This window comes from Cydia pomonella, chromosome 1 (assembly GCF_033807575.1).
Source record: "Cydia pomonella isolate Wapato2018A chromosome 1, ilCydPomo1, whole genome shotgun sequence".
NCBI classification, from domain to species: domain Eukaryota; kingdom Metazoa; phylum Arthropoda; class Insecta; order Lepidoptera; family Tortricidae; genus Cydia; species Cydia pomonella.
In genome coordinates, this window is record NC_084703.1 from 38,614,224 (window position 1) to 38,634,392 (window position 20,169).

Sequence of the window (20,169 nt, forward strand, 5' to 3'; positions counted from 1 at the left end):
TGTACTCACAAGGTTGCCAGAGCAGAGCAGAAGAGGGGGGGGGGGGGGTTAAGGGTCGGCAACGCGCATGTAACTCCTCTGGAGGTGCAGACGTACATAGGCTACGGAGACTGCTTACCATCAGGCGGGTCGTATGCTTGATTGCCACCGACGTAGTATAAAAAAAATCGATACATACATCATCTTGTCCTCTTTAGGGTCACAGTTCATGGTGTCACTAACAATCAAGTAACTGTATTTTGGGAATGCGTGTACTACTTATAGGTATGTTATACCTACATAATTAAACAAATATATGAATTGTAGGGTATCAGTCGGTTGCTAGGCACTTGGGACTATCGGAGTTACAATAACAACAACAGCTATGAATTTGTTTTATAACGATGATTGGCGAAAATAAGGCACGGTTCATTAGGGGAATAATAAATACAGTAATTGGTTAGCCTATTTAATATTAATTGTTATCGGTGGTACCCGGGAGTTGCAAGTTTTCGAGTAATGATTTTATAGACGACAATTCGCGGCGCAGCATATTCAGATCTCGTCCGCTTGCTCGGTCTTCACCCTGGATCGCTAAGCGCTTTTCCCGAAAGTATCTTTGAACGAGAACTGTCATCAATGCCGCGTACTTGGTGTTCACATGCATACATTCGCCACACTCCTGCAGATCAAAATACGGTGTTTTTTTTAATAATCAACTGTATTACTTAGGTAGGAAGATTTTTGAGGTGATAATATATATTTATATTGATTCAGATATGTATATAAACTTATAAAGTTATTTATTTCTATATAGTTTATAGTATGCAACAATATATCATTAGATCATTACTTTAGATTTAGATTTTAATTACTCTTTTAGGTTTAGGTTAACTGGAAGAGATCCCTCTTAGGGATAAGTTCGCCATTGTACTATACATGATGTCTGGCCTAGTGGGTAGTGACCCTGCCTATGAAGCCGATGGTAGCACCACATGTACTGTAATAGTACATTAGTATAGAGGACGGGAAGGGAAACGAAGGGTTGCAGGCCAAGTAGATATAGACGGCCGAGCGTATCGAGTTTGTTTTTATTTCTTTTTTGTTTGTTAAATATTATTTTAGGGAACAATAATTTGATTCTTTTTGCGTTACGACGCACGGTTTAGGAGATACAGCCCTATAAAGATTTCTGCATGACTGAAAAAAAAACTTTATGGGACTGTATCTCCTAAACCGTGTGTCATAGCGCAATAATAGTCAAATTTTCGTACCCTTTTGGGAGACCCTGAAATAATATTTAACAAACACAAAAAAGAAAATAATAAAAGACAAAACAAGAAAAAAAACATAATGGCAGAATTTTGCTTAAGTATAGGTTTTTTTTTATGTTTGAATAACAATACTTGCCATAATTTGACGTTTAAAAACAAAAGAAGGTTGCCTTACAGGCCTAGGTGTGTAAGGCTGTATGAAATTCCTTTACATATCATCTTCACTCATCGCACCTGATATGTAGTATTTCCGGACCTAATTTGAAGTAAGTCATGTCAACAGTTCATTACAAGTTTGAGAAAAAAATATTACAATAAAACAAAGCTGTAATGGAATAATTGGCCATGAACATAATTGCCGACTTGTGTTATGTTGTTGTTGTTGTCCTGAGGCACCCCAGAGGTGCAGACGGCCTTCACAAGATCGCGCCACGCCTTCCTATCTTCAGCGACCCTCCTGGCCTCGTCCTAGCTCAGCCCGACCGCTCGTAGCTCATTCTCGACGGGCCATCGCCAAGAGTCACAAACCGCCCGGAGCCACGGCTTCCGTCCGGCGGTTTCCAAGCGGAAGTGATGGTTTCATTATTCGTTTCTCCTCTCCGAATAGTATGTCTTATCCTACCCATGTCCATTTCTGTGCCGCGGTTTCTACGTCAATGGGTGTTTGTCGAAGACGCAAATGATCGACCTCAGGGACTTGTTGACGAAGACTTGAAGTTTATTTCTTCAGTCATTCTCCACGTTTCGCAGCAAGAAAGCGGCACAGATTTCACAATGGATTCGAAGAGGGAATGATGTTTAGCGCGTCGTGTATGCACATTCGACTCCCAGTCTTTAATTGAGCGATCGCAGCCTTCGCTTTCTTTATCCTGCTGTCAATATCTCCATCCACTCCACCTTTGCAGGCCAATACGCTCCCGATTTGCAGGTCAATTCGCTCCCCAAGTACATCAATTTACTTTTATTAAATTAGATAAGTAATATTTTCAAAGAATTTTTGGTATTTTAAATAACTCCATTTTGGAGATGATCAATGATTTATTTCTATCTGATAAGGCCCCTACAAGGGCCTGTTTACATATTGATTATTGTTTAGTATGAGTTTATATGTTTGTACTATCGCGGTGGATCGATATTCAAAATGTCATTGATGTCATAGTTTTCAATTGTTTGATGGATTTTAATATAATATCCGTTTTACAACAACGCTATTAATTACTTTTTACAAAAATGAATAAATAAAGAAAACAAAAAAATAACTAAGTACAAATACATGTTTAAAAGACACACACAAACAAAACAAATGTCTATTCGAACACGTCACAAGTACATAAAACAGGTGACTTACTTAAGTTTTTTACCTATACGCCATTTAGTTTCCTTAAATGTACTTAGCCATACCCCGAAGTTAACGGAGTTTAAAAAAACATCATTTATAAAAAAAGTGAATAAGTTAGTGGCGTGTCGGATAAATATTAGTTAAGCTTAGAAAAGTTAAAATAGTTTCTGTTTTAACAGTTTTGAACTATTTTTTGGTTAGTGGTAAACATTCTCGCACCCAAAACGTAATTAGTACATTATGATACAAGTGTGCTAAGTTGGTCAATAAGAAAGCCGATGTGTGTAATGACAATAGCACACACGCGTTTCATACGACGTTTTTCAACACACTTGCGAGGAAAAAACAAAACTTATAAATTCGTTTTTTTTTGTCAAAACAGTAATTTGCACCAAATTGTGCTGGGCTTATAGGCACTTATTCGCCAGTTTATTGAAGTAAGCTACCAACACGTTTTTGCTGATTTTCCATTGAATAAAAGTTTCATATGCCGCCAATTATTTTTTACTCGATTTTGATGGTAAAAGGCTATTGTTCTCTGTGGCAGCGTCAATTTTAGGTGTTCTTCATTTTCAATGCTTGAAAATGACATTTTTTAAACTAAAAACTTCATTAATTCATTTTATAAACTAAAAACATGCAAAACTATTCCAATTTTATAACAAATATAGGATTGCTTACAAACTCGTTAACATTCTTGTCCTTGACTATAAAATTAAAATCAGTAATTAAATAGATGAATGAGTATGAGTATGAATATGAGTTGAACTTTATTGCTAATGTCTACTCCATAGCTCGCTATTAGTCTTACCATGCGATAAAAACTCCGATGCCTAGTAATAACCATTCGCTACACATACCGCCATTTCTTGACTACTGTAGTTAATAGACTGTTAAAATATAGCTGCATGTCATAATTTTTCATAGAAGTTTGTCGTTTAAAATGCACCTGTGCACCGTCTGGGCTATCAAAATCGCTGCCAACTTATCTTGGTTTGACTCTACAGTTCGAGTTTCAAAGTATCTGTCCCAATTTAAGTGTTCAACATGTAGAGACACATCTTTTTGAGAATTTTGAGAATATATACTTTTGACGTGCTGTCTGTTTGTACAAGGTGTTTTCATTTCATTTTTACACCTCACACCATCACCCAGTACTAGATATTGAAGAAAATATTGTAATTTTATACTTACAATATTGGAGTAGCTTGCACAGCATTTTACTGTCGGCTTGTTGCGGCATGTTCTGAATAACAGCCACTCTGCGGCTGCCCGTATGCCACTAGAAGTTGGGATGAGGTTGTATGGCGACGGCAGCGTGGTCTCGTACATATAGTTCAGATACATCTGCAATTGATCTTCTTTTTACTGGACTGTTGACAAAGAGAATATGAAATGGAGGTGGATAGTCAAAGAAAACCATCTAACAAATCAAAGGCCAAAGGCAGGGCGACATCGTTTCGACCGATTGCGCCATAACCTTTAGGTTGTGCCCGGTGAGATGGCGCCACTTTTTGATATTTAACAAATTTAACACATATCAGTGAAAGAATAAGGATCAAAGTGAAATGGCGTTCTAAATGTTTTAATCATATGTCGAAAGATGGCAGTAAATTTACGTGGCTACAAAGTTTTCTTTGACAATACACCTCTATTTCAAATTCTCTTTGCTGTTGATAATGATAAATAGAGCGAACGAGCAGGCAGAATGCGGCATACGCCTGTTCTTCTTGGGTTATTCACAGGTGTTATCACCAAGTTAGTACTGGTGTAAGGGGTGAACCGAAAAAAGAACTGTAAACTTTAAATGACAAAAAACTTATGCAATTTATAAGAAACTATGTTTTAAGAATAACCTGAATAACTACAATAAAGAAGTTACTTTTCTTGTTTATTTATTTATTTTAAGCTCTATTGCATAACAAAAAGGGTACAAATGGCGGACTGAATGCCTCTTGGCATTCTCTAGTTTCTTTCTAACAGTCAATCATAGGGCTAAACAGAGAAATGTCAAGGTGGGTGGAGTGACTTTTAATTTAGATAAATATCAGTTTTTTTTAAATTCTGTAGAAGTTGTTAAATTGCGTTTAGAATATTAATTGTATGCATTATAATAACCATAAACTAAGTTTTTATGGTGCAATACCGAAACGTCGCCTATGGCTGATTGTTCTTGTCTGTGGCCACTTTTTTTTTTATACTACGTCGGTGGCAAACAAGCATACGGCCCGCCTGATGGTAAGCAGTCTCCGTAGCCTATGTACGCCTGCAACTCCAGAGGAGTTACATGCGCGTTGCCGACCGTAACCCCGCCCCCCCCCTCGGTGAGCTCTGGCAACCTTACTCACCGACAGGAACACAACACTATGAGTAGGGTCTAGTGTTATTTGGCTGCTGTTTTCTGTAAGGTGGAGGTACTTCCCCAGTTGGGCTCTGCTCTAGACCTGGAATGACATCCACTGGCTGTGCCCTACCACACAAATCGAGATGAAATTCACAATGCCCGTACCTCTCTTCCTTCTGTATTGTCTGCTTTTTGTGCTCGTCATGTATAAATGTTAAATTTTATTTCAATACTTATACCAAAAGTCATGAGTGATTAATTGTATTATTTAAAAGCTCCGCTATCCCGCGCCGTTCTCGGTTCCCGGCTCCTGTCATCGTTGTACGTATCCTGCAAATCTTCATTCCACTCGATCTACGTGACCTCCAACAGAAGTGAGAGGCAGCCTCTTCCTAGCGCATTCGGTGGCATCTTTTTACGGAGCTGTTTTTCATATTTGCTTACATCAACCCATCACCTGCTGGAGTTGTTATAGATTTTTGGCTGTTTTATCCTTCCCTTTTAAAACACTCTTGATTTGAGACGTTTAATGCTTTTACTCTGGTCTTTGCCAATTACCCAATGCGATTTTTTGTATAAAGAAAATATAATTTTCGACTTGGCTTTGAATTAAATAACGCAAATTTTAGGTTACTTTAGCTATCCTGATTTCGTTGTAGTTCGTTACACTTTAGCGTATTTACGATAAATATGAGAGGCATGCTTCGTTTTCGCAAATATACTAGCAACCTGTCTGTAGGCGCTTCGAGGCCTCTTTGTTCAAGAGACAACATACTAAATTAGCTATTAATTATGAAATACACGAAACTTTGAGGTCATAAGTATTAAGTGTTTCAAATTGTAGATGTTGCAAAATTTGTTGCTATTTGGAAAAACCTAACTTTTAGTGATATTTTTTTATTTACCGGTGTAACGTCGCACATTGTAAAACCAGAATTATTTATATTGGAAAATATAATATAATAATAAAACGTTTTATCGTGGTAACAAAACCGTCGTCATCTTACGTAGAAACCAAATTACAGCTATTGAAATTTACGGTTCTTACAGTACTACCCTTAGTTAGAATTCTTTAAAAATATTTTATCATTCGGACACCTTAAAAATGCTAACTAAGTATAACAGGTACCTTATTATTTTAGTCTTAAAAACTTGAAACCAGTGGGATGGCGATGTTCACATTGGAATCATTGGATGCGGATTCGCACGCCGCTTCGTTATATAGCATAGCGCGATAACCGCCAAAGCGTTGGTAATTATTAATAATCTATTTTCTTTATAATGAAACAACAGTTACTTCCAGTTAATTGTTATCGCATTAAAAACATAAATGTGAAAACGGGAGTCAGGGTCATTGCCATTATTAAGAATATGTTGTGTTAGTTGAAAACACAAAGCCAGCTATTTTAAGTATGTGAACCAAAATGTTAATAGGTGGCGACTTCGTGGTACAAGAAGTGTTGGCCGACCGCCAGCTTTTTGGGTGGACAATACGAGGGCAGGTTGATATACAACCGAAACCACAGGTGAGTATAAAAATAATGATAACAATTTCTTCTGTATCTTAATTTGCAATCCTTCTCATATAAGTATAAAAAGTATTATTATTATTTATTTATTTTTCAAAAATGTTGATTGTTATTAAATCGGTTTTCCGTTTTTATGAAAATGGAGAAAACGGAGGATCGAGTTGTCATACAGTTTTATGTTTTAAACGATTATATTAAAACGGAATAAGGGCCCTGGAAAAACCTTGGTTTATATGTATCAATTTAGAAATATAAATTAGTCAGATTCTTTAAACATTTTTATGTCTTTATTTCGGATATTTCTCAACCCGCTCTCGTAGGATAGCCTTACATAAGTCGATAGCAACTTGACGTTCTTACTGCAACGCAGTGATAGATAACATTGGTAAGCAGGTGCATTGGGATAAATTCGAACCCGGGATAATTTCGAACATTAAGTACTAAGATCTACTAAAAGCCAATAAGCATTTCATACTTTAGCAACACTTACGCTACTGCTACGCATGCTATGCACTTGGCATCGTGCTTACTGTTGCTTCAATAAAAAGTCCTTCTAGTTTATATTATACATTAGAAATTTAAAATGACTCCGCTTTTGAAGTTCTCCCAGTGAAACTTACTTCAGTTTTGCCAAAGGTCCACTCGGTGGCAACGTTGTCTATGACACGTTGGTATGTGTTAGACATTGTCGCTATCAGCATGTTTAACACTACTATCACGGATATCACTTCGAAACCTGCAAGAAATAACTTAATAATAAAATCTAGTTTTTTTCCTCAGCAGCTCAAAATAGCAAGTGAACAAAACCGCAGGGAGGCAATTTCGACAGCTGCTTAGGGTAAAAGATACCCTGTAAATTAATATGGTGCAAAAATCTAAGTTTTATGCCAAACAGGATGAAGAAATTAAAGTTTAACTTAGTAATTTAATTGCCCAATGAACAAGCTTCCAAACAAGCTTAGACAACTTGATATTTTTAACTTTGAGAACCATTACATTGCTTTACGTTTAACACGGTAAAGTGCGGACCTGATTGAAGGAAATGATTTTTTGTCTCAATTGTCAATGAATGACTTTCGAGAAAATGCTGTCATTACAGCTAGATAATTTTAACAGAACATGGGCGGTAGTCCCTAGAGGTAAATCATGTGTCTAAAGTGAACAAGGTAGATTTTGGAACATAGTACGTACTTACCGTGTGAACGTCCGCACTTTTCCTGCTAAAACATTTCAAACATTGACTTTGGGTCTTTATAAAGTATTAACGGCATCTTGTATGGTGCAAAAATATGTATGCGATTGCACTTCATACTTAGTAATAACAAGCATTAACTTTTCAAAAAATATTTAACAGTTGCGAGTGTGTAATACCAACTTGCTGCTGTGTACCGTACTAATTTTAGATTTTATGGCGTGCCTATCTTTAGCTATGTTCGCTTACTTTATATACTTACTAAGTAAAAAGTTGCCTTTAAAAGGGTTTAAGCTCCTGCTTTCATGCTTATCGATTTACTTAATTATCCTTTTACGGATAAGTTGTGTCCATTATAAGAAATAAAATATACTTAACACGGTAATAATCATGTTTGTGGTCCTGGTAATGTAGGTCATTTAAATTAAATTAACTTAATCGATGAATCATATTACATTACTGTTGTATATATACAGTTTCTTATCTGGGCGAAAAAGTGGAGACGTTCAGGAACAATACGCTGATCGTCTATCGAGAGTACGTATTTTCTTTTTATTAGTAATATTATCTTTATTTTTCTTTCGTATTAGGTAAGGTATGTTGGGATAAATGCGGATCTGGGATAAGTGGGAATAATTCAGGTATCTATAAACTAAGCGTCATTTTCGATTGAAAGTCAACCCGTCTTCCAACACCATTTTCTTTGCTTTCATATTACACTTAGTCGTATTTAATAATATCAAAATAATATTGAATTTCGGGAAAATGCTGTGATCGTAGCTTTAACACAACATGGGCGGATTAAAATCCTTATAAATCATGTGTCTAAAGTGCACAGGGTCCGCAATATATCGTGCCAAAAAATGACAAACACTGACTTTGAGTGCTTAATGCAAAGAGTAAAGTAAGTATGCTGAATGTTTATTAAGTAAAAACAGCGTCTTGTATGATGCAACAAACAATATGAGGTATGTAAAGTACACTTCATACTTATTAATAACAAGTATTATCTTTAGAAAAACCCTTACAATAGTGAAAAAATAAACCCATTTGTCAACATTTTTATCGTACTTGTCCTAACATACCTTAGTAATTTATAAGTATGTTGCATGAAGCTCACCAGAACATTTACTAAACTGTATTTACTCCACATTGTTTGTTGCTAAAGGTACCTAATCAAACAGTTAATCAATCACATGCTTTTGGTACCTGTAGCTACCAGCTGTAATAGAGGTCACTGAAAAATATCAATCATGGGAGTTGTTATGACTTACATCCGAAACAAATGTATCCGATGCGTTCAGTGTACGTGTGCTGCGCCAGAGGAAGCCTGTCCGAAGAGTTGCGGTTGTCAAGCACCACGTCGGCACTTTCCAGGGGTGACAGGCAGAACAACGCCCAGAACAATGTTTTTAGGGTGTCCGGTAAGCTTATGAATGACGACGCCTGTGCATAATAATATGTGCATAATAACTCAGTCTGTGACCGAGTCAGTTACGAAATTCATATATAACTTCGTCCATTCCCAACATTTGACAGTCGATTCTTTTGCCATCTCTATTTCACATTTCCATACCACGTATAAAGTTTTGTTTATCTAGCGGGTCTTTCCTAGTTTGCTATCCTGTCATCGTCGTTCCGGCCGACTAAAACCTGTTTCTGCCATACACGATATTATAACATGAAAACACTTTCACAGGACAAACGAAGGAATGCTACTCTAAGTAATACCAATTAATTATATATATGAAAGAAAAAGAAAAGAAAAATGAAATATAAATGAAGTAAGGAACCTGTACAGTTTTCATCCCAGCTTCGTCCTCATAAACCATACCATCGTAATATTGATAGAAGTGAGCCAAACCCACCGCAAATGCGCTTATTATTATTGTGTACACTTTTAAATACTGGTAGATATCAACAGTCATTTTTCCTAGAGACACCTGTGAAACATTATTCTACTTAGGTATTGCTAATATGTTAGTACAGTACAGCTGTTTCGAGTTCGAGTGATAGGAATCTGGAGCAGCCCATGGCGTATGGTACTCGCTGACCATCAGGTGAATCGTACACTTTTTTGTCACCATAATTTAAAATACTAATTCAAATTTAAAGTGTAGGGATCTCACATAAACTTAGTTTGCCGCTCACTCCTACTTATTACGGATCTTAAGGTCATTCTTACTTATGCTTGAGTAAGCTTCACTTACTTGAAGTGGTCCAAGATGGTAGTTAAGCTGGCAAAATGACAAGAGTCTGAAGAAAGCAAATATCGTTGCAAGGCAGAAAGTGCCCTCGGCCAGTAAGGTTGGATCATGTTGGTTCCAATATTTTCGTTCTGTCGACAAAAGTTAATAAGTCTCCTTTTAACTACATAAAATTTTACATTCACCTTTTGCATCTAATTAACTACAGTAAGTCAAAATGAATAGATAAGTTAAGTGTCCCTAACAAAAAATACTGTAGGGGTTATTAAGTAATCCCATCTAAGTATGATTCGCAGCTGGTAAAATCAGAAAACCAATGAGTTGCAAGATTTCGAGGTGGTATAAACGTTAGTGTACTTGTGTTCTCAAATAAGGGACATTGGTAACTGCGACCAAGAGTTGTCCAGAAAAGCCCAGATGGCGGTGAAACAACTAGATAAGACTTAAATATATGGGAGAAAAGAAGCATAAATCGCATCACAAAAATTAGACTAGAGCGGACGCTTGTTTTCTCGATCTTTCTGTACGCGTCCAAAATCCAGACATTGTGCTAGCGAAAAATGCTCTGATGAGATCTCATTGATCAAACGTCGTGCAAATGTTATTCTAGATGAAGTCAACATTAAAACGAGGCTTTCTAATGTTTGCACCTAACCGCGCATAGAGTGTAACCGCGTATGTATTTAATTCTTGATAATAATGATAGAGCGGCTTGGAGAGGATTACTGAAGAGTGTACACAGTGGCCACGAGTGTCACTATTACCGAATGCGTTAGTAGTGTAGGTAACGTATGTAGAATAAAATTTGGACAAAATTTGAATATGTGAAATGTTAAGAAATAATATCATATTATTAATTTAACGTCTATATGTTATTGTAAAAGCCCCAAGGACCTACGAATAAGTTAGTAAATGCAGCCACGTACTTGGGCAAATATGTAATTTAAAATACCAACGGTAAGAATCATATGTCACTTAAAATGAAATTCATGGCATGGTATTTAATTTTTATTTTGAGAACAATGATCTAACGGACGAGAATGTGAAATATATCGAGCATACGAAGTTTCCTGAAAATGTTATCCTGTGTAGAAGATAAAATTAGACTAACTACTTAAATTAAATTCTAATGACCTCAATTGATAAAGTACAGAACTGGACTAAACTTTAACTTGCATTTTGAATTTTTTAAGCAATGTATTACTTTAAAAAAATATACCTATATAAAAACAATCATGTTTTTTTTCATTTAATACGACATTGAACTTAGTCCAAATTCACTTCGCACACGTTACATAGATATACTTCAAAGGTAGATCTATAAGTATGATCAGTATAATGGTCTCCTGGTTTAGTTACCCAGTTCCTCATTCTCGTTAACAGTTTCATACTTGGCGGCAACCCAAAAAGCAAATGTAAGTCCAAATAACAAGAGCATGGTGAGGTCGAAGATGTTCCAAGCGTAAGAAAAATAACGTCGCGCACCCTGCACCACGCACTTACGCAGCGCAGACCAAGCGTAGCCTAGCACGAAGAGCATCAGCGGCATCTCCGCACCTGGATACATTAAAAAGACAGACGTATCGGTAGTAAAATACTTTTAGGAATATATGATAAGTACGTATTTACTTAAAAAATGCGCAATTCATCATCTAGTCATCTCTTCAAGCAATAGATAGTACTCCACTTCACAACAGTTTATTATTGTCATCAAATCACGCGCCGAAATGTCCCGACTTGATTAAAAAGTTTGGATCCAAACCTTCTTCCTTTTAAAAGTCGGTCAAATAAAATTAAGACCATTAAGAGGTATACAATACAAGTATTTGGATTTGTGCTCGGATGACTACACATCCAAAGTTCGAATGAAAAGAGTTTTCAAGAAGGGGCTTTAATAAGTTTTTTACCCATAGGTATGAATAAAATCAACAAGTTATGATAACTTAAATCGATTTTGACGAGTAACGCTAACAGTACCAACTCAAAAGCTAATCGTTGACCTACAATGTTCCTAACAATTAATTGTGATAATCTTGACAAAAAATCTCATCATCGTAATCTTAGCGAGAGTGAATAAAGCTCGAACCCGTATTCGGCGGTCCTCGTTTCTGCTTCGCTTTATCTTGATTAGAGATATAGAAGACTAGGGCCAGGAATACGAAGTAGGCGGTGGCGTGGGTAATCAGCTTGTTCAACGGTATCTGGTAGTGGCTAACGAGACGGTGGCACGGGGCAGCCTGGAACGTGCGCCGTTTGTACCGAAATGTGTGCTGATTGTATCGCTGCGCTTGTCTGGGCGCGGAGGCACAGAGCACTTGTCTACTATATTGTAAATATATGTTTTCATCACACCACCTGGTAAAGGATTCAACGACTGATGATAAAGTTGCATTTTATCCACATGATGGGATAGAGTAATCTGATCTGATGCTAATTTTGAGTTGTTTCCTTATTGCAGAATTGACTTTTAAATGATGATATTGAATGATAACTATTTAATAACGTTCATTTGGATTTTATTAGGTTTGATATTTTACAGTTTATTTTCCTCGAGTTGGGGTGGTGAAAATTTTTGTTTCACTCGGTGGCATAATTTGTTTAATCCTTGTGCCTTGAAACACTGCAAAATTGTATGTTTTCAGTCCTAGATTGTATTTAAAGCGGTAGCTACCAGTAGGTTGAGCGCAACCGTTAGGTACGAGTAGAGGACATTTTAGCAGACTGCGGCTTACTAACGCTAGGTAAGGTACTCTTTTAATACTTATGAAAAAGCTATGAAGTCGAGTTTTGATCTGACGATACTTCATGCCATGAGTAAAAAGTGTCGAATCACACTCGACTTATTAGCATTCTCAGTAAATCAAAAGAGTACCCTAAAATCACAACTATGTTCCGCAAGTTCAACATGTGATTAAGAATAACAGTGTACTTTTAGATTTGTCTGAGTTCTATCTTTTTATAAATATCATGTAATATATAAATACGAAATTCGAATAATAGACACACCTGAACGAAGATATTCGAGTTAATTTTAGATTTAGACCATAATTGGCAGCTTTTGTACTATGGCGCTTAGCACACTAGATCAGATTAGCAAGTCGCTCCGACGTGCGAGCGGGATGTCGGTATAGTACGCGCATAGCGGTGTCTCGCTCAAACATCGGAGCGACGTGCGAGTCGTGGGACTCGGATCCAGTGTGCTAAGCGCCTAAAATTCGGTTGTTTTACGATACCGTTTCTAAGGGTAAAGCTAGACACTGGTGGAGAGCAATGGTAGAATGTTAATAAATATTGAGATGGACTATTGTATTGTATTTAATGGGTGGCGTGGCTAGTAGCTTAATATTATACGAGTAAAAGAACTCCTACGTGTGGCATCCTTATATCTCCGTAAACGCTTGGTATTGAAATGCGAGGTCTATGGTGGGCACCTGGGCACCTAGTATTTTTTAACATTCATCTGAAGCTGTATTCCAGTTTCTTACCGAGTGCAGGCGAACGTTTTATTCTGATAAACGAGTACGAGTTTGTTTTAATGAACCAAAGCAAGTAGGTATGTTTTCTTAGAGTCAGTACCTTAGGACTGGTTTACCAGAAACTAGCGCTCATGCGCTTGCCATGGTCGTGAGCTATGTGATTAAAGGCACTAACAGACGGGCGTACCAGACCGCAACCTTTATAAGGTCCGAGGCGTCTTCGATCGAATGGAAGGTGGTTTGCCTTACCCCCGCCCCCGTTAAGGAGAAGCGAGAAACAGATAAGCTGACCGGACCAAGGTCGTGGTCCGGTACGCCCGTCTGTTAGCACTATAACTTAATACCTATCTGCGGCCCCACAACGAAATAGATTTGTGTGTAAGTTTAGTGTAAATGTAGGTTTCATTTTATTACCATACATATCTGTTGAACTGTAAATATATACAACCGTGTGTCTCTTAATAAACAAGAAATAAATAAAAGTTTAATTGCACCATGTTCGAGCAAGTACTTAAGAGTAATAGGTACATTACGACCGAATGAATTTTATAGCCGATTATACGATCGATTTGTCCAATTAGAATTTGACATGAACATAAGAGGCTCCTAATATCTGAGTTTACTAACTGGTTAACAGCCAAGGGGGATTTAGATGTCAAGCTATCAAACATACCTTAATATCCGGCGGAAATGTCGTACACTTACCACGCACATAAATAGAATGAGTGGCGTAATGAAAATCCGGCTCGTTATTATGAGTCCTTTGCATACCGTTGACTTGGTCTCCCAACTCGACCAGTTTTCCAGCCAATAGGATTGCAGAACCTGGAAAAGAAGTGACGGTTATCAAACTGTTAAGGTGTATTGGGGTTATTCAGTAAATTATTATTAGTCTGTTTATCTGAGCTATACCAGATACCACCTATACCTTTGTCGTTCGCTCCAATACTAAATATGGAGCTCGTGAGCATTGCAAAAGATTAACAGTATATTCCTGATCATATTTAAAGACTAAAATGTACTATAAACTTTTTTGAAATTCGCTTAATTTCAGGGTTAAAGTCACTAACAAAAAAAGACATCTTTTTATTGTTACCTATTTAGTGCAAAATGTCTTTTTGATGGCGATGTTGCCACGATGGGACCTAGTCCAAATATCCTTATTGATAGATGTCAAAAAGTGACAAGTAACACTTTGCAAAAAATAGGTTTTACAAAAACTTCAAATTCTTTTGGAGTTACAGTTTTACAAATAGCGTATACAGCTCACATAAACCTAGTAAGGTATCAAATGCTCAACTTCCGTTTGGTATTTTTGTTGAATGTCTTAAAATATCGATACGAAAAATGTGCCAAAAATATGTATATACTACCTTAATATATGGGCAATACAGTAGTGTAATATGTTTGGCACTTTTTTCGTATCGATATTTTCAGACGTGACCGTACCTATCTTTAGGTATACCAGAACTTTCATGAAGCGTTGATTAATGTATTTAATGTATATTACGTATATCCAAATCAAAAATAACGGCATCAGCTTAAAAAAAAATTCGCAAGTTGTGATTTTCGAGCCCAAATACAAACAACATTTGAAAGTCGCCCATAATCCGAGGTATTGGAATAGCCCTAAGAAACCTTAATAATAGCACGCGATTGGATGCGTGGACTGGCGCCAATTAAAATAGCGCTACAATCATGAGATTGTAGCGCTGCTGTAAATAAAATTACCAGCAAAGCCTTTAAGTGTTCATTATTCATTTTATTTCTCGAGGCTACGTCCTAGTGTAAAGAGGCATTAACATACAGGGTGGATATTTCGTGGTCTCCGTTAATTTAGATAGGTAACTTTTTTTATGAATCCAAAGGTTTGAATACATAGCAATCTACGTCACAAACGGGAGAAAATGTTTTCCATACATTTAGTATGAACAAAGTTTGACTACTCCACAGTCAATCAGCGTTGTTCGGTGAAAGGTTTCAATGATAGCCATGTTATAGTTAGACCAAGATAAGTCTGCAACGATTTTGATAGCACACGCAGTGCAAGTGTTATTAATATAATATGTCATAATTTCATACAAATTTGACGTTTTAAATTTATCTGCGTTGCTATTCAAATCGTTGCAGACTTCTCTTGGTCTGACTATATGAAGTTACAGTAATAAACAAGTTACACTAGTATTTTACCAAATATAGGTTAATACGTTTCTTAATTGTAAGCTTTTGATAAAACCTTTTAAAATCATTCAATTGACCCATTCTGTGGGTTAAATTATACAAACGCGGTGATCAATTATAACATATCTATGGAACCTTTTTTATCAATAATTTCTTATTTATGAAAACAGGTAATATTTGTGTATCAATTACCTATTAATGTGACTTAAAATGCACATCTCTCGGTTGCTGTAACTGTAAGTCTCAGTGGATTAACCCCATTTTTAAAGAAAGCGTTCATGAAATATTCAAGATACCAGTTGCGTGTTAGGATGTGCGACGAACTCCTTCTGTTTGTAGTCCACGGCCATCAGAAGTCGCGGCAGTTTGAACGGCGTGTGGCTCTGGCTACACGTTTGTTTCAATACGTCTTCCACCTCTGCTGACGTTCGGCAACAGCCTATAGGCGAAAGGCGACAGATTATAATTTGCAAATAAATCTCATTTTGATAACACTCACTCGTACATGCCACTCGTTCTTTTATATTAGGGAGCAAGCGAGATGGGCTGCGAGTAAGTTACATATCAATAACAAATTTGTAAAGTTCAATTTCCATACCAAAGAGCCTATCCCGAAAATCGAAAAGCAAATAACGAAATTCCAATTTTCGATTCCCGCGAAGCAATATATAATAACAAAGATAGACCCTTACAGCGATCGTAAAAGAGACGGTGTAAATGCATTTAGATGAGGAGGTACGTATTTTGCGGGTTATTTGTGCACATTAAAGAATGTCAAACATAGGTCGTTAAATGTAAATTATTGCGAGGCTCTTCATAACATCCGCTACTGTACTTAAACTATAAAAGTTAATATGTTAAACTGACATATGTTCAGAGATTTAGCCATTAAACCACAAAGGATACCTTTAAAAAGCAATACGAAGCATAACTTGGTAATTAGGTACGTGTATGGCATTCGTTGTCAAAGTACCTAACTAATTATTGTAACTTAAATTAGCAAAGAATTTTAAGTAATATTTTTAACATAATGAATGGCAGAAGGGTTAACATGAGTAAATTAAACGTTTTATGGAGTTTAAATTGCATTACTATTTACAACTGCATACTACTGTAGGAACTATAGTTTTATTATTACTCGGTTTCCCAATAAAGTAGTGGCTAACAAAAGGGCAAACCACATCCCATGGCGGGCTAACGGTTTGTACCAAAGGCCAACGATTTGATATTTAGCATACTTGCGGAGAATAAACTTGTGGCTAAATTGATGTCATTTGGAGTGAGCATAATGTTGTTATACTCGTATCAGGCTATATGATGTGACACGTGTCATTTACTGCCATTTTATTGAAACAGAAACGGTTAACGGAATACTTAAGAGGCAGTAAAAGCTAAAGGCTAATTTTGGATTAAACCTGCTAATGAGTTGGAACGCTTGAAACAAGCAAACCATGGACTTACTGTGAGTACGGGTACATAGCAAGCTTTTTAAATTTAAGTAAGTATATATTATGGATATGATTTGAATTTGTATTAAAATGGAGGGACTGAGACGTCTCCTGTGCTGAATGGAATAGGCGGTTCATTAGTAAAGCTGTTATATGAATAGTAGTACTACGAGTATGTATCTTTGCAATTATGGCTGAAATATAATATGTACCTATCACAATGACCCTGTAAAATTACTATAAACTAGGCATGTAAGTACACAGACACTAACGCACCGAATACTACCAGGCACTGATGCTGGGCATTGCTGTTTAGTCGGCGGCGTTAGAATTGTTAGAGCTTTCAAAATGAATTACATTCTGCAAATATTTACACGACATAATTAACTGCTCATCACCAAGAAGACACAATGCCTTATTTAAGGTACGTATCATCGAGTTCACATCACCAATATCTTTACAAGTCAACGTACCAAAAATATATTTACACGATCATATCACGATCTTAGTTATTTGTTTTATAAAGGGGCAAAGTTGTTGTTTAACCGCTACGCTTGTGGTTCAATTTTGGAATCTTTCGCTTGCTCGGGTATCAAGGCACGAGGGTTTGCCTCCGAGTGAAATACAACATTTTTCACCACACCAACGCGAGGAAATTACTAACTATGAAATACCAAAAAAAAAATCAAACCAAATCAAATCCAAATGAACTTAATTAAACATTTATCATCCAAAATCATCATTTAAAAGTCAATTCTACCAGCTAACATAAGTAAACGACTCAAAATTTGCATCTGATTACTTTGCCCCACATGTGGATAAAATGCAACATTCTCATTAGTTTTTGAACAATCAAGAGGTCCTTTACCAGTTGGTGTGGTGAATATATATTTTTGGAACATTGATTTGTAAAGATGTTTGTGAACTCGACTGTACATACCTATGCATTCGATAAGTTATTACTAGAAAACTATTTTTGGTATGTTTAACCTATAAGATTCACAGCGAACTCGCTGACTTGATTTCTCAGTTGTAAGTAGGGGGCAGCCTGGTGGCGACAGACGTCGGCGTACGCGCTCAGTACCCTCGCCAAACGGAACGCCGCCAGTATGGGATCCGCGGCCACATGGATCAGGTACTCTGGCGCGCACATAGCACGGTACGAAGCCAGCCGGGCGTTACTTGCCCGTAGAGCGTCCGTCTCGCGGGACTCCCTTACAAACAAGTTAACAAAGTAGAAAAAATAACGAATGTCACTCGTTAGCTATTCCCAACGATAATCCGTTGCTATACTGTAGCAACTATACCTATTCCAATAACTATTCCATTATACTAAAAAAATACCGTGCGTCGATGTCGCTGTATGAGCATATATAATATCTGTTATATCTAATAAGTAGTCCGACGCTATAACCTGGGTAGTGGGTATATGCAGTATGTAGTGGGTGTATAGAACCTACGGGAATGCATAAAGTTTCGATTGAGAGTAACTTGGCAAAATAATAAAATTGTTCTGCTAAGCCCGATCGTTCAGTGAAGTTGTAAAGTGTATTGGGGCCTGTAATTTAAATGCGGTCGACTGGTAAGATCCCAGCCATTACCGTAGAATTTACTGACTTGCATTCTCCGCAAAGGCAATTCGGTGTGTGCGGTTGAGGTATCGTGTGGCCTCGATTAACCAGCAGCGCTACTATTTCGTAGTTCCCGGAGTGCGCGGCTAGCATCAGAGGCGTAACGTACTCAGGGAAATCTGGCGAGTGAGTGCTGCCCACAAACTCCAAACCAGGGCATATCTTCTTTCGAGTTTCGAGCAGCTTTACTATAAACACATGTCGCTATACAAATTGCGTTGTATGAAAAAAGAAATCTTATTTTTAATTTGAAACGATGTCATATTCAACCTCATTACCAAGTATTTTTATGGTATTCTCTCGAACGGCGTGCATTATCGTGTCACCGATTTCTATATTTGGCTGTGTTAAGAGAAATTCGACCATTGCTTCCGATCGGTTTTTTACAGCTATGTGAAGTGCTGAGGTGCCCTATATTGCACACATTAAAATCGTGGTTAATATACTGTGTTAATTAATTAATTAATGCGTATACGATAACTATAAGACATTAATAAGTAAAAAAGCCAGTTTACATGTATGCCGTTGATATTAAGAGATATATTTTCTAAAGCTATGGCTGCTTACAAGCAATTTAATTAATTAAATCAGTGGAGACTCGTCATGAAACTCATGAAATCGGTTGTTCGCTGCATTGACCCTACATATCTCGCAATCTTGGAAGGTCGGGAATATCTAATTTCAAAATTTTAAAGCAGTCTCAGAAGAATTTTGTCGAACTAACTAACTAATTACTTAGGTAACTAGTCAATATAGTCTATTAACTCAGGTAATTTGGATATCTCGTCATACGATATTCGCTAATAGATGTGTCTGACCTGAAAATCGACGCAGTTGATGTCGAGGGATGGGTGTGAATGACAGTAGACCCGCACAGCAGGCACGTTGTCATCGGTTACCAGCTGAAGGAATTCAAGCTCATTCGGCAGTAGTTTGGGCAATAACACGCTCTCCTTTTTAGCTAGGTAAGTACCTTCTTCATTTTTCTTCACATGAAAGTAAAGTCACTATTAAGTTAAGCCCTTATTAAAATATTCATACAGAAACTATTAGGGGACATCTTACACAGATCGACCTAGCTCCGAACTAAGCAAAGCTTGTACTATGGGTACCAGTCGACCATATACACATACTTATATAGATAAATCCATACTTATATACGTAGAAAACACCCATGACAACAAATATGTGTTCATCACATAAATAAATGCAAGGACATGTAAGGACCGTGATTCGAACCCGGGACCATCGGCTTCATAGAAAGGGGCACTACTGACTAGGCCAGACCAGTTATCGGTAATCAAGATAACTTAGGTATTAACTTATTAAGTTACTAAGTAAAAATTAATCTATTTCTACTTGCCGAGTCAAGATTTTCATATTGACGATCCCAGTTGTTTTGAGAGCAGGAGTTATTACGTTTTTTGCTCGTTCCACTATCTTCACTCGAGATTGGTCCGTTGGTGGTGACGCTTAATAGCGAAACATTAGGGTAAGGTGTGAGATAAAACAGGCGTTTAGAATTACTATCTGAACGAAAAAAAATCTATAAAAGTGACAGTATATACC

The 20,169-nt window shown here is 37.0% G+C and overlaps 1 protein-coding gene across 1 annotated transcript; it reads right to left on the minus strand.

The window, feature by feature from the left end:
- Nucleotides 1-434: 434 nt before the first annotated feature.
- LOC133516110 (short transient receptor potential channel 4-like) lies at nucleotides 435-19,604 on the minus strand (the record flags this gene model as incomplete). Its single annotated transcript, XM_061849245.1, has 14 exons — nucleotides 435-661; nucleotides 3,787-3,939; nucleotides 7,086-7,201; nucleotides 8,932-9,103; nucleotides 9,451-9,600; nucleotides 9,868-9,995; nucleotides 11,224-11,421; nucleotides 11,951-12,101; nucleotides 14,046-14,165; nucleotides 15,818-15,960; nucleotides 17,960-18,170; nucleotides 18,565-18,788; nucleotides 18,879-19,011; nucleotides 19,419-19,604. Coding segments are annotated over 14 exons (2,292 nt in total), but the record flags the coding sequence as incomplete, so codon positions are not given.
- Between the last annotated feature and the right edge of the window lie 565 nt (nucleotides 19,605-20,169).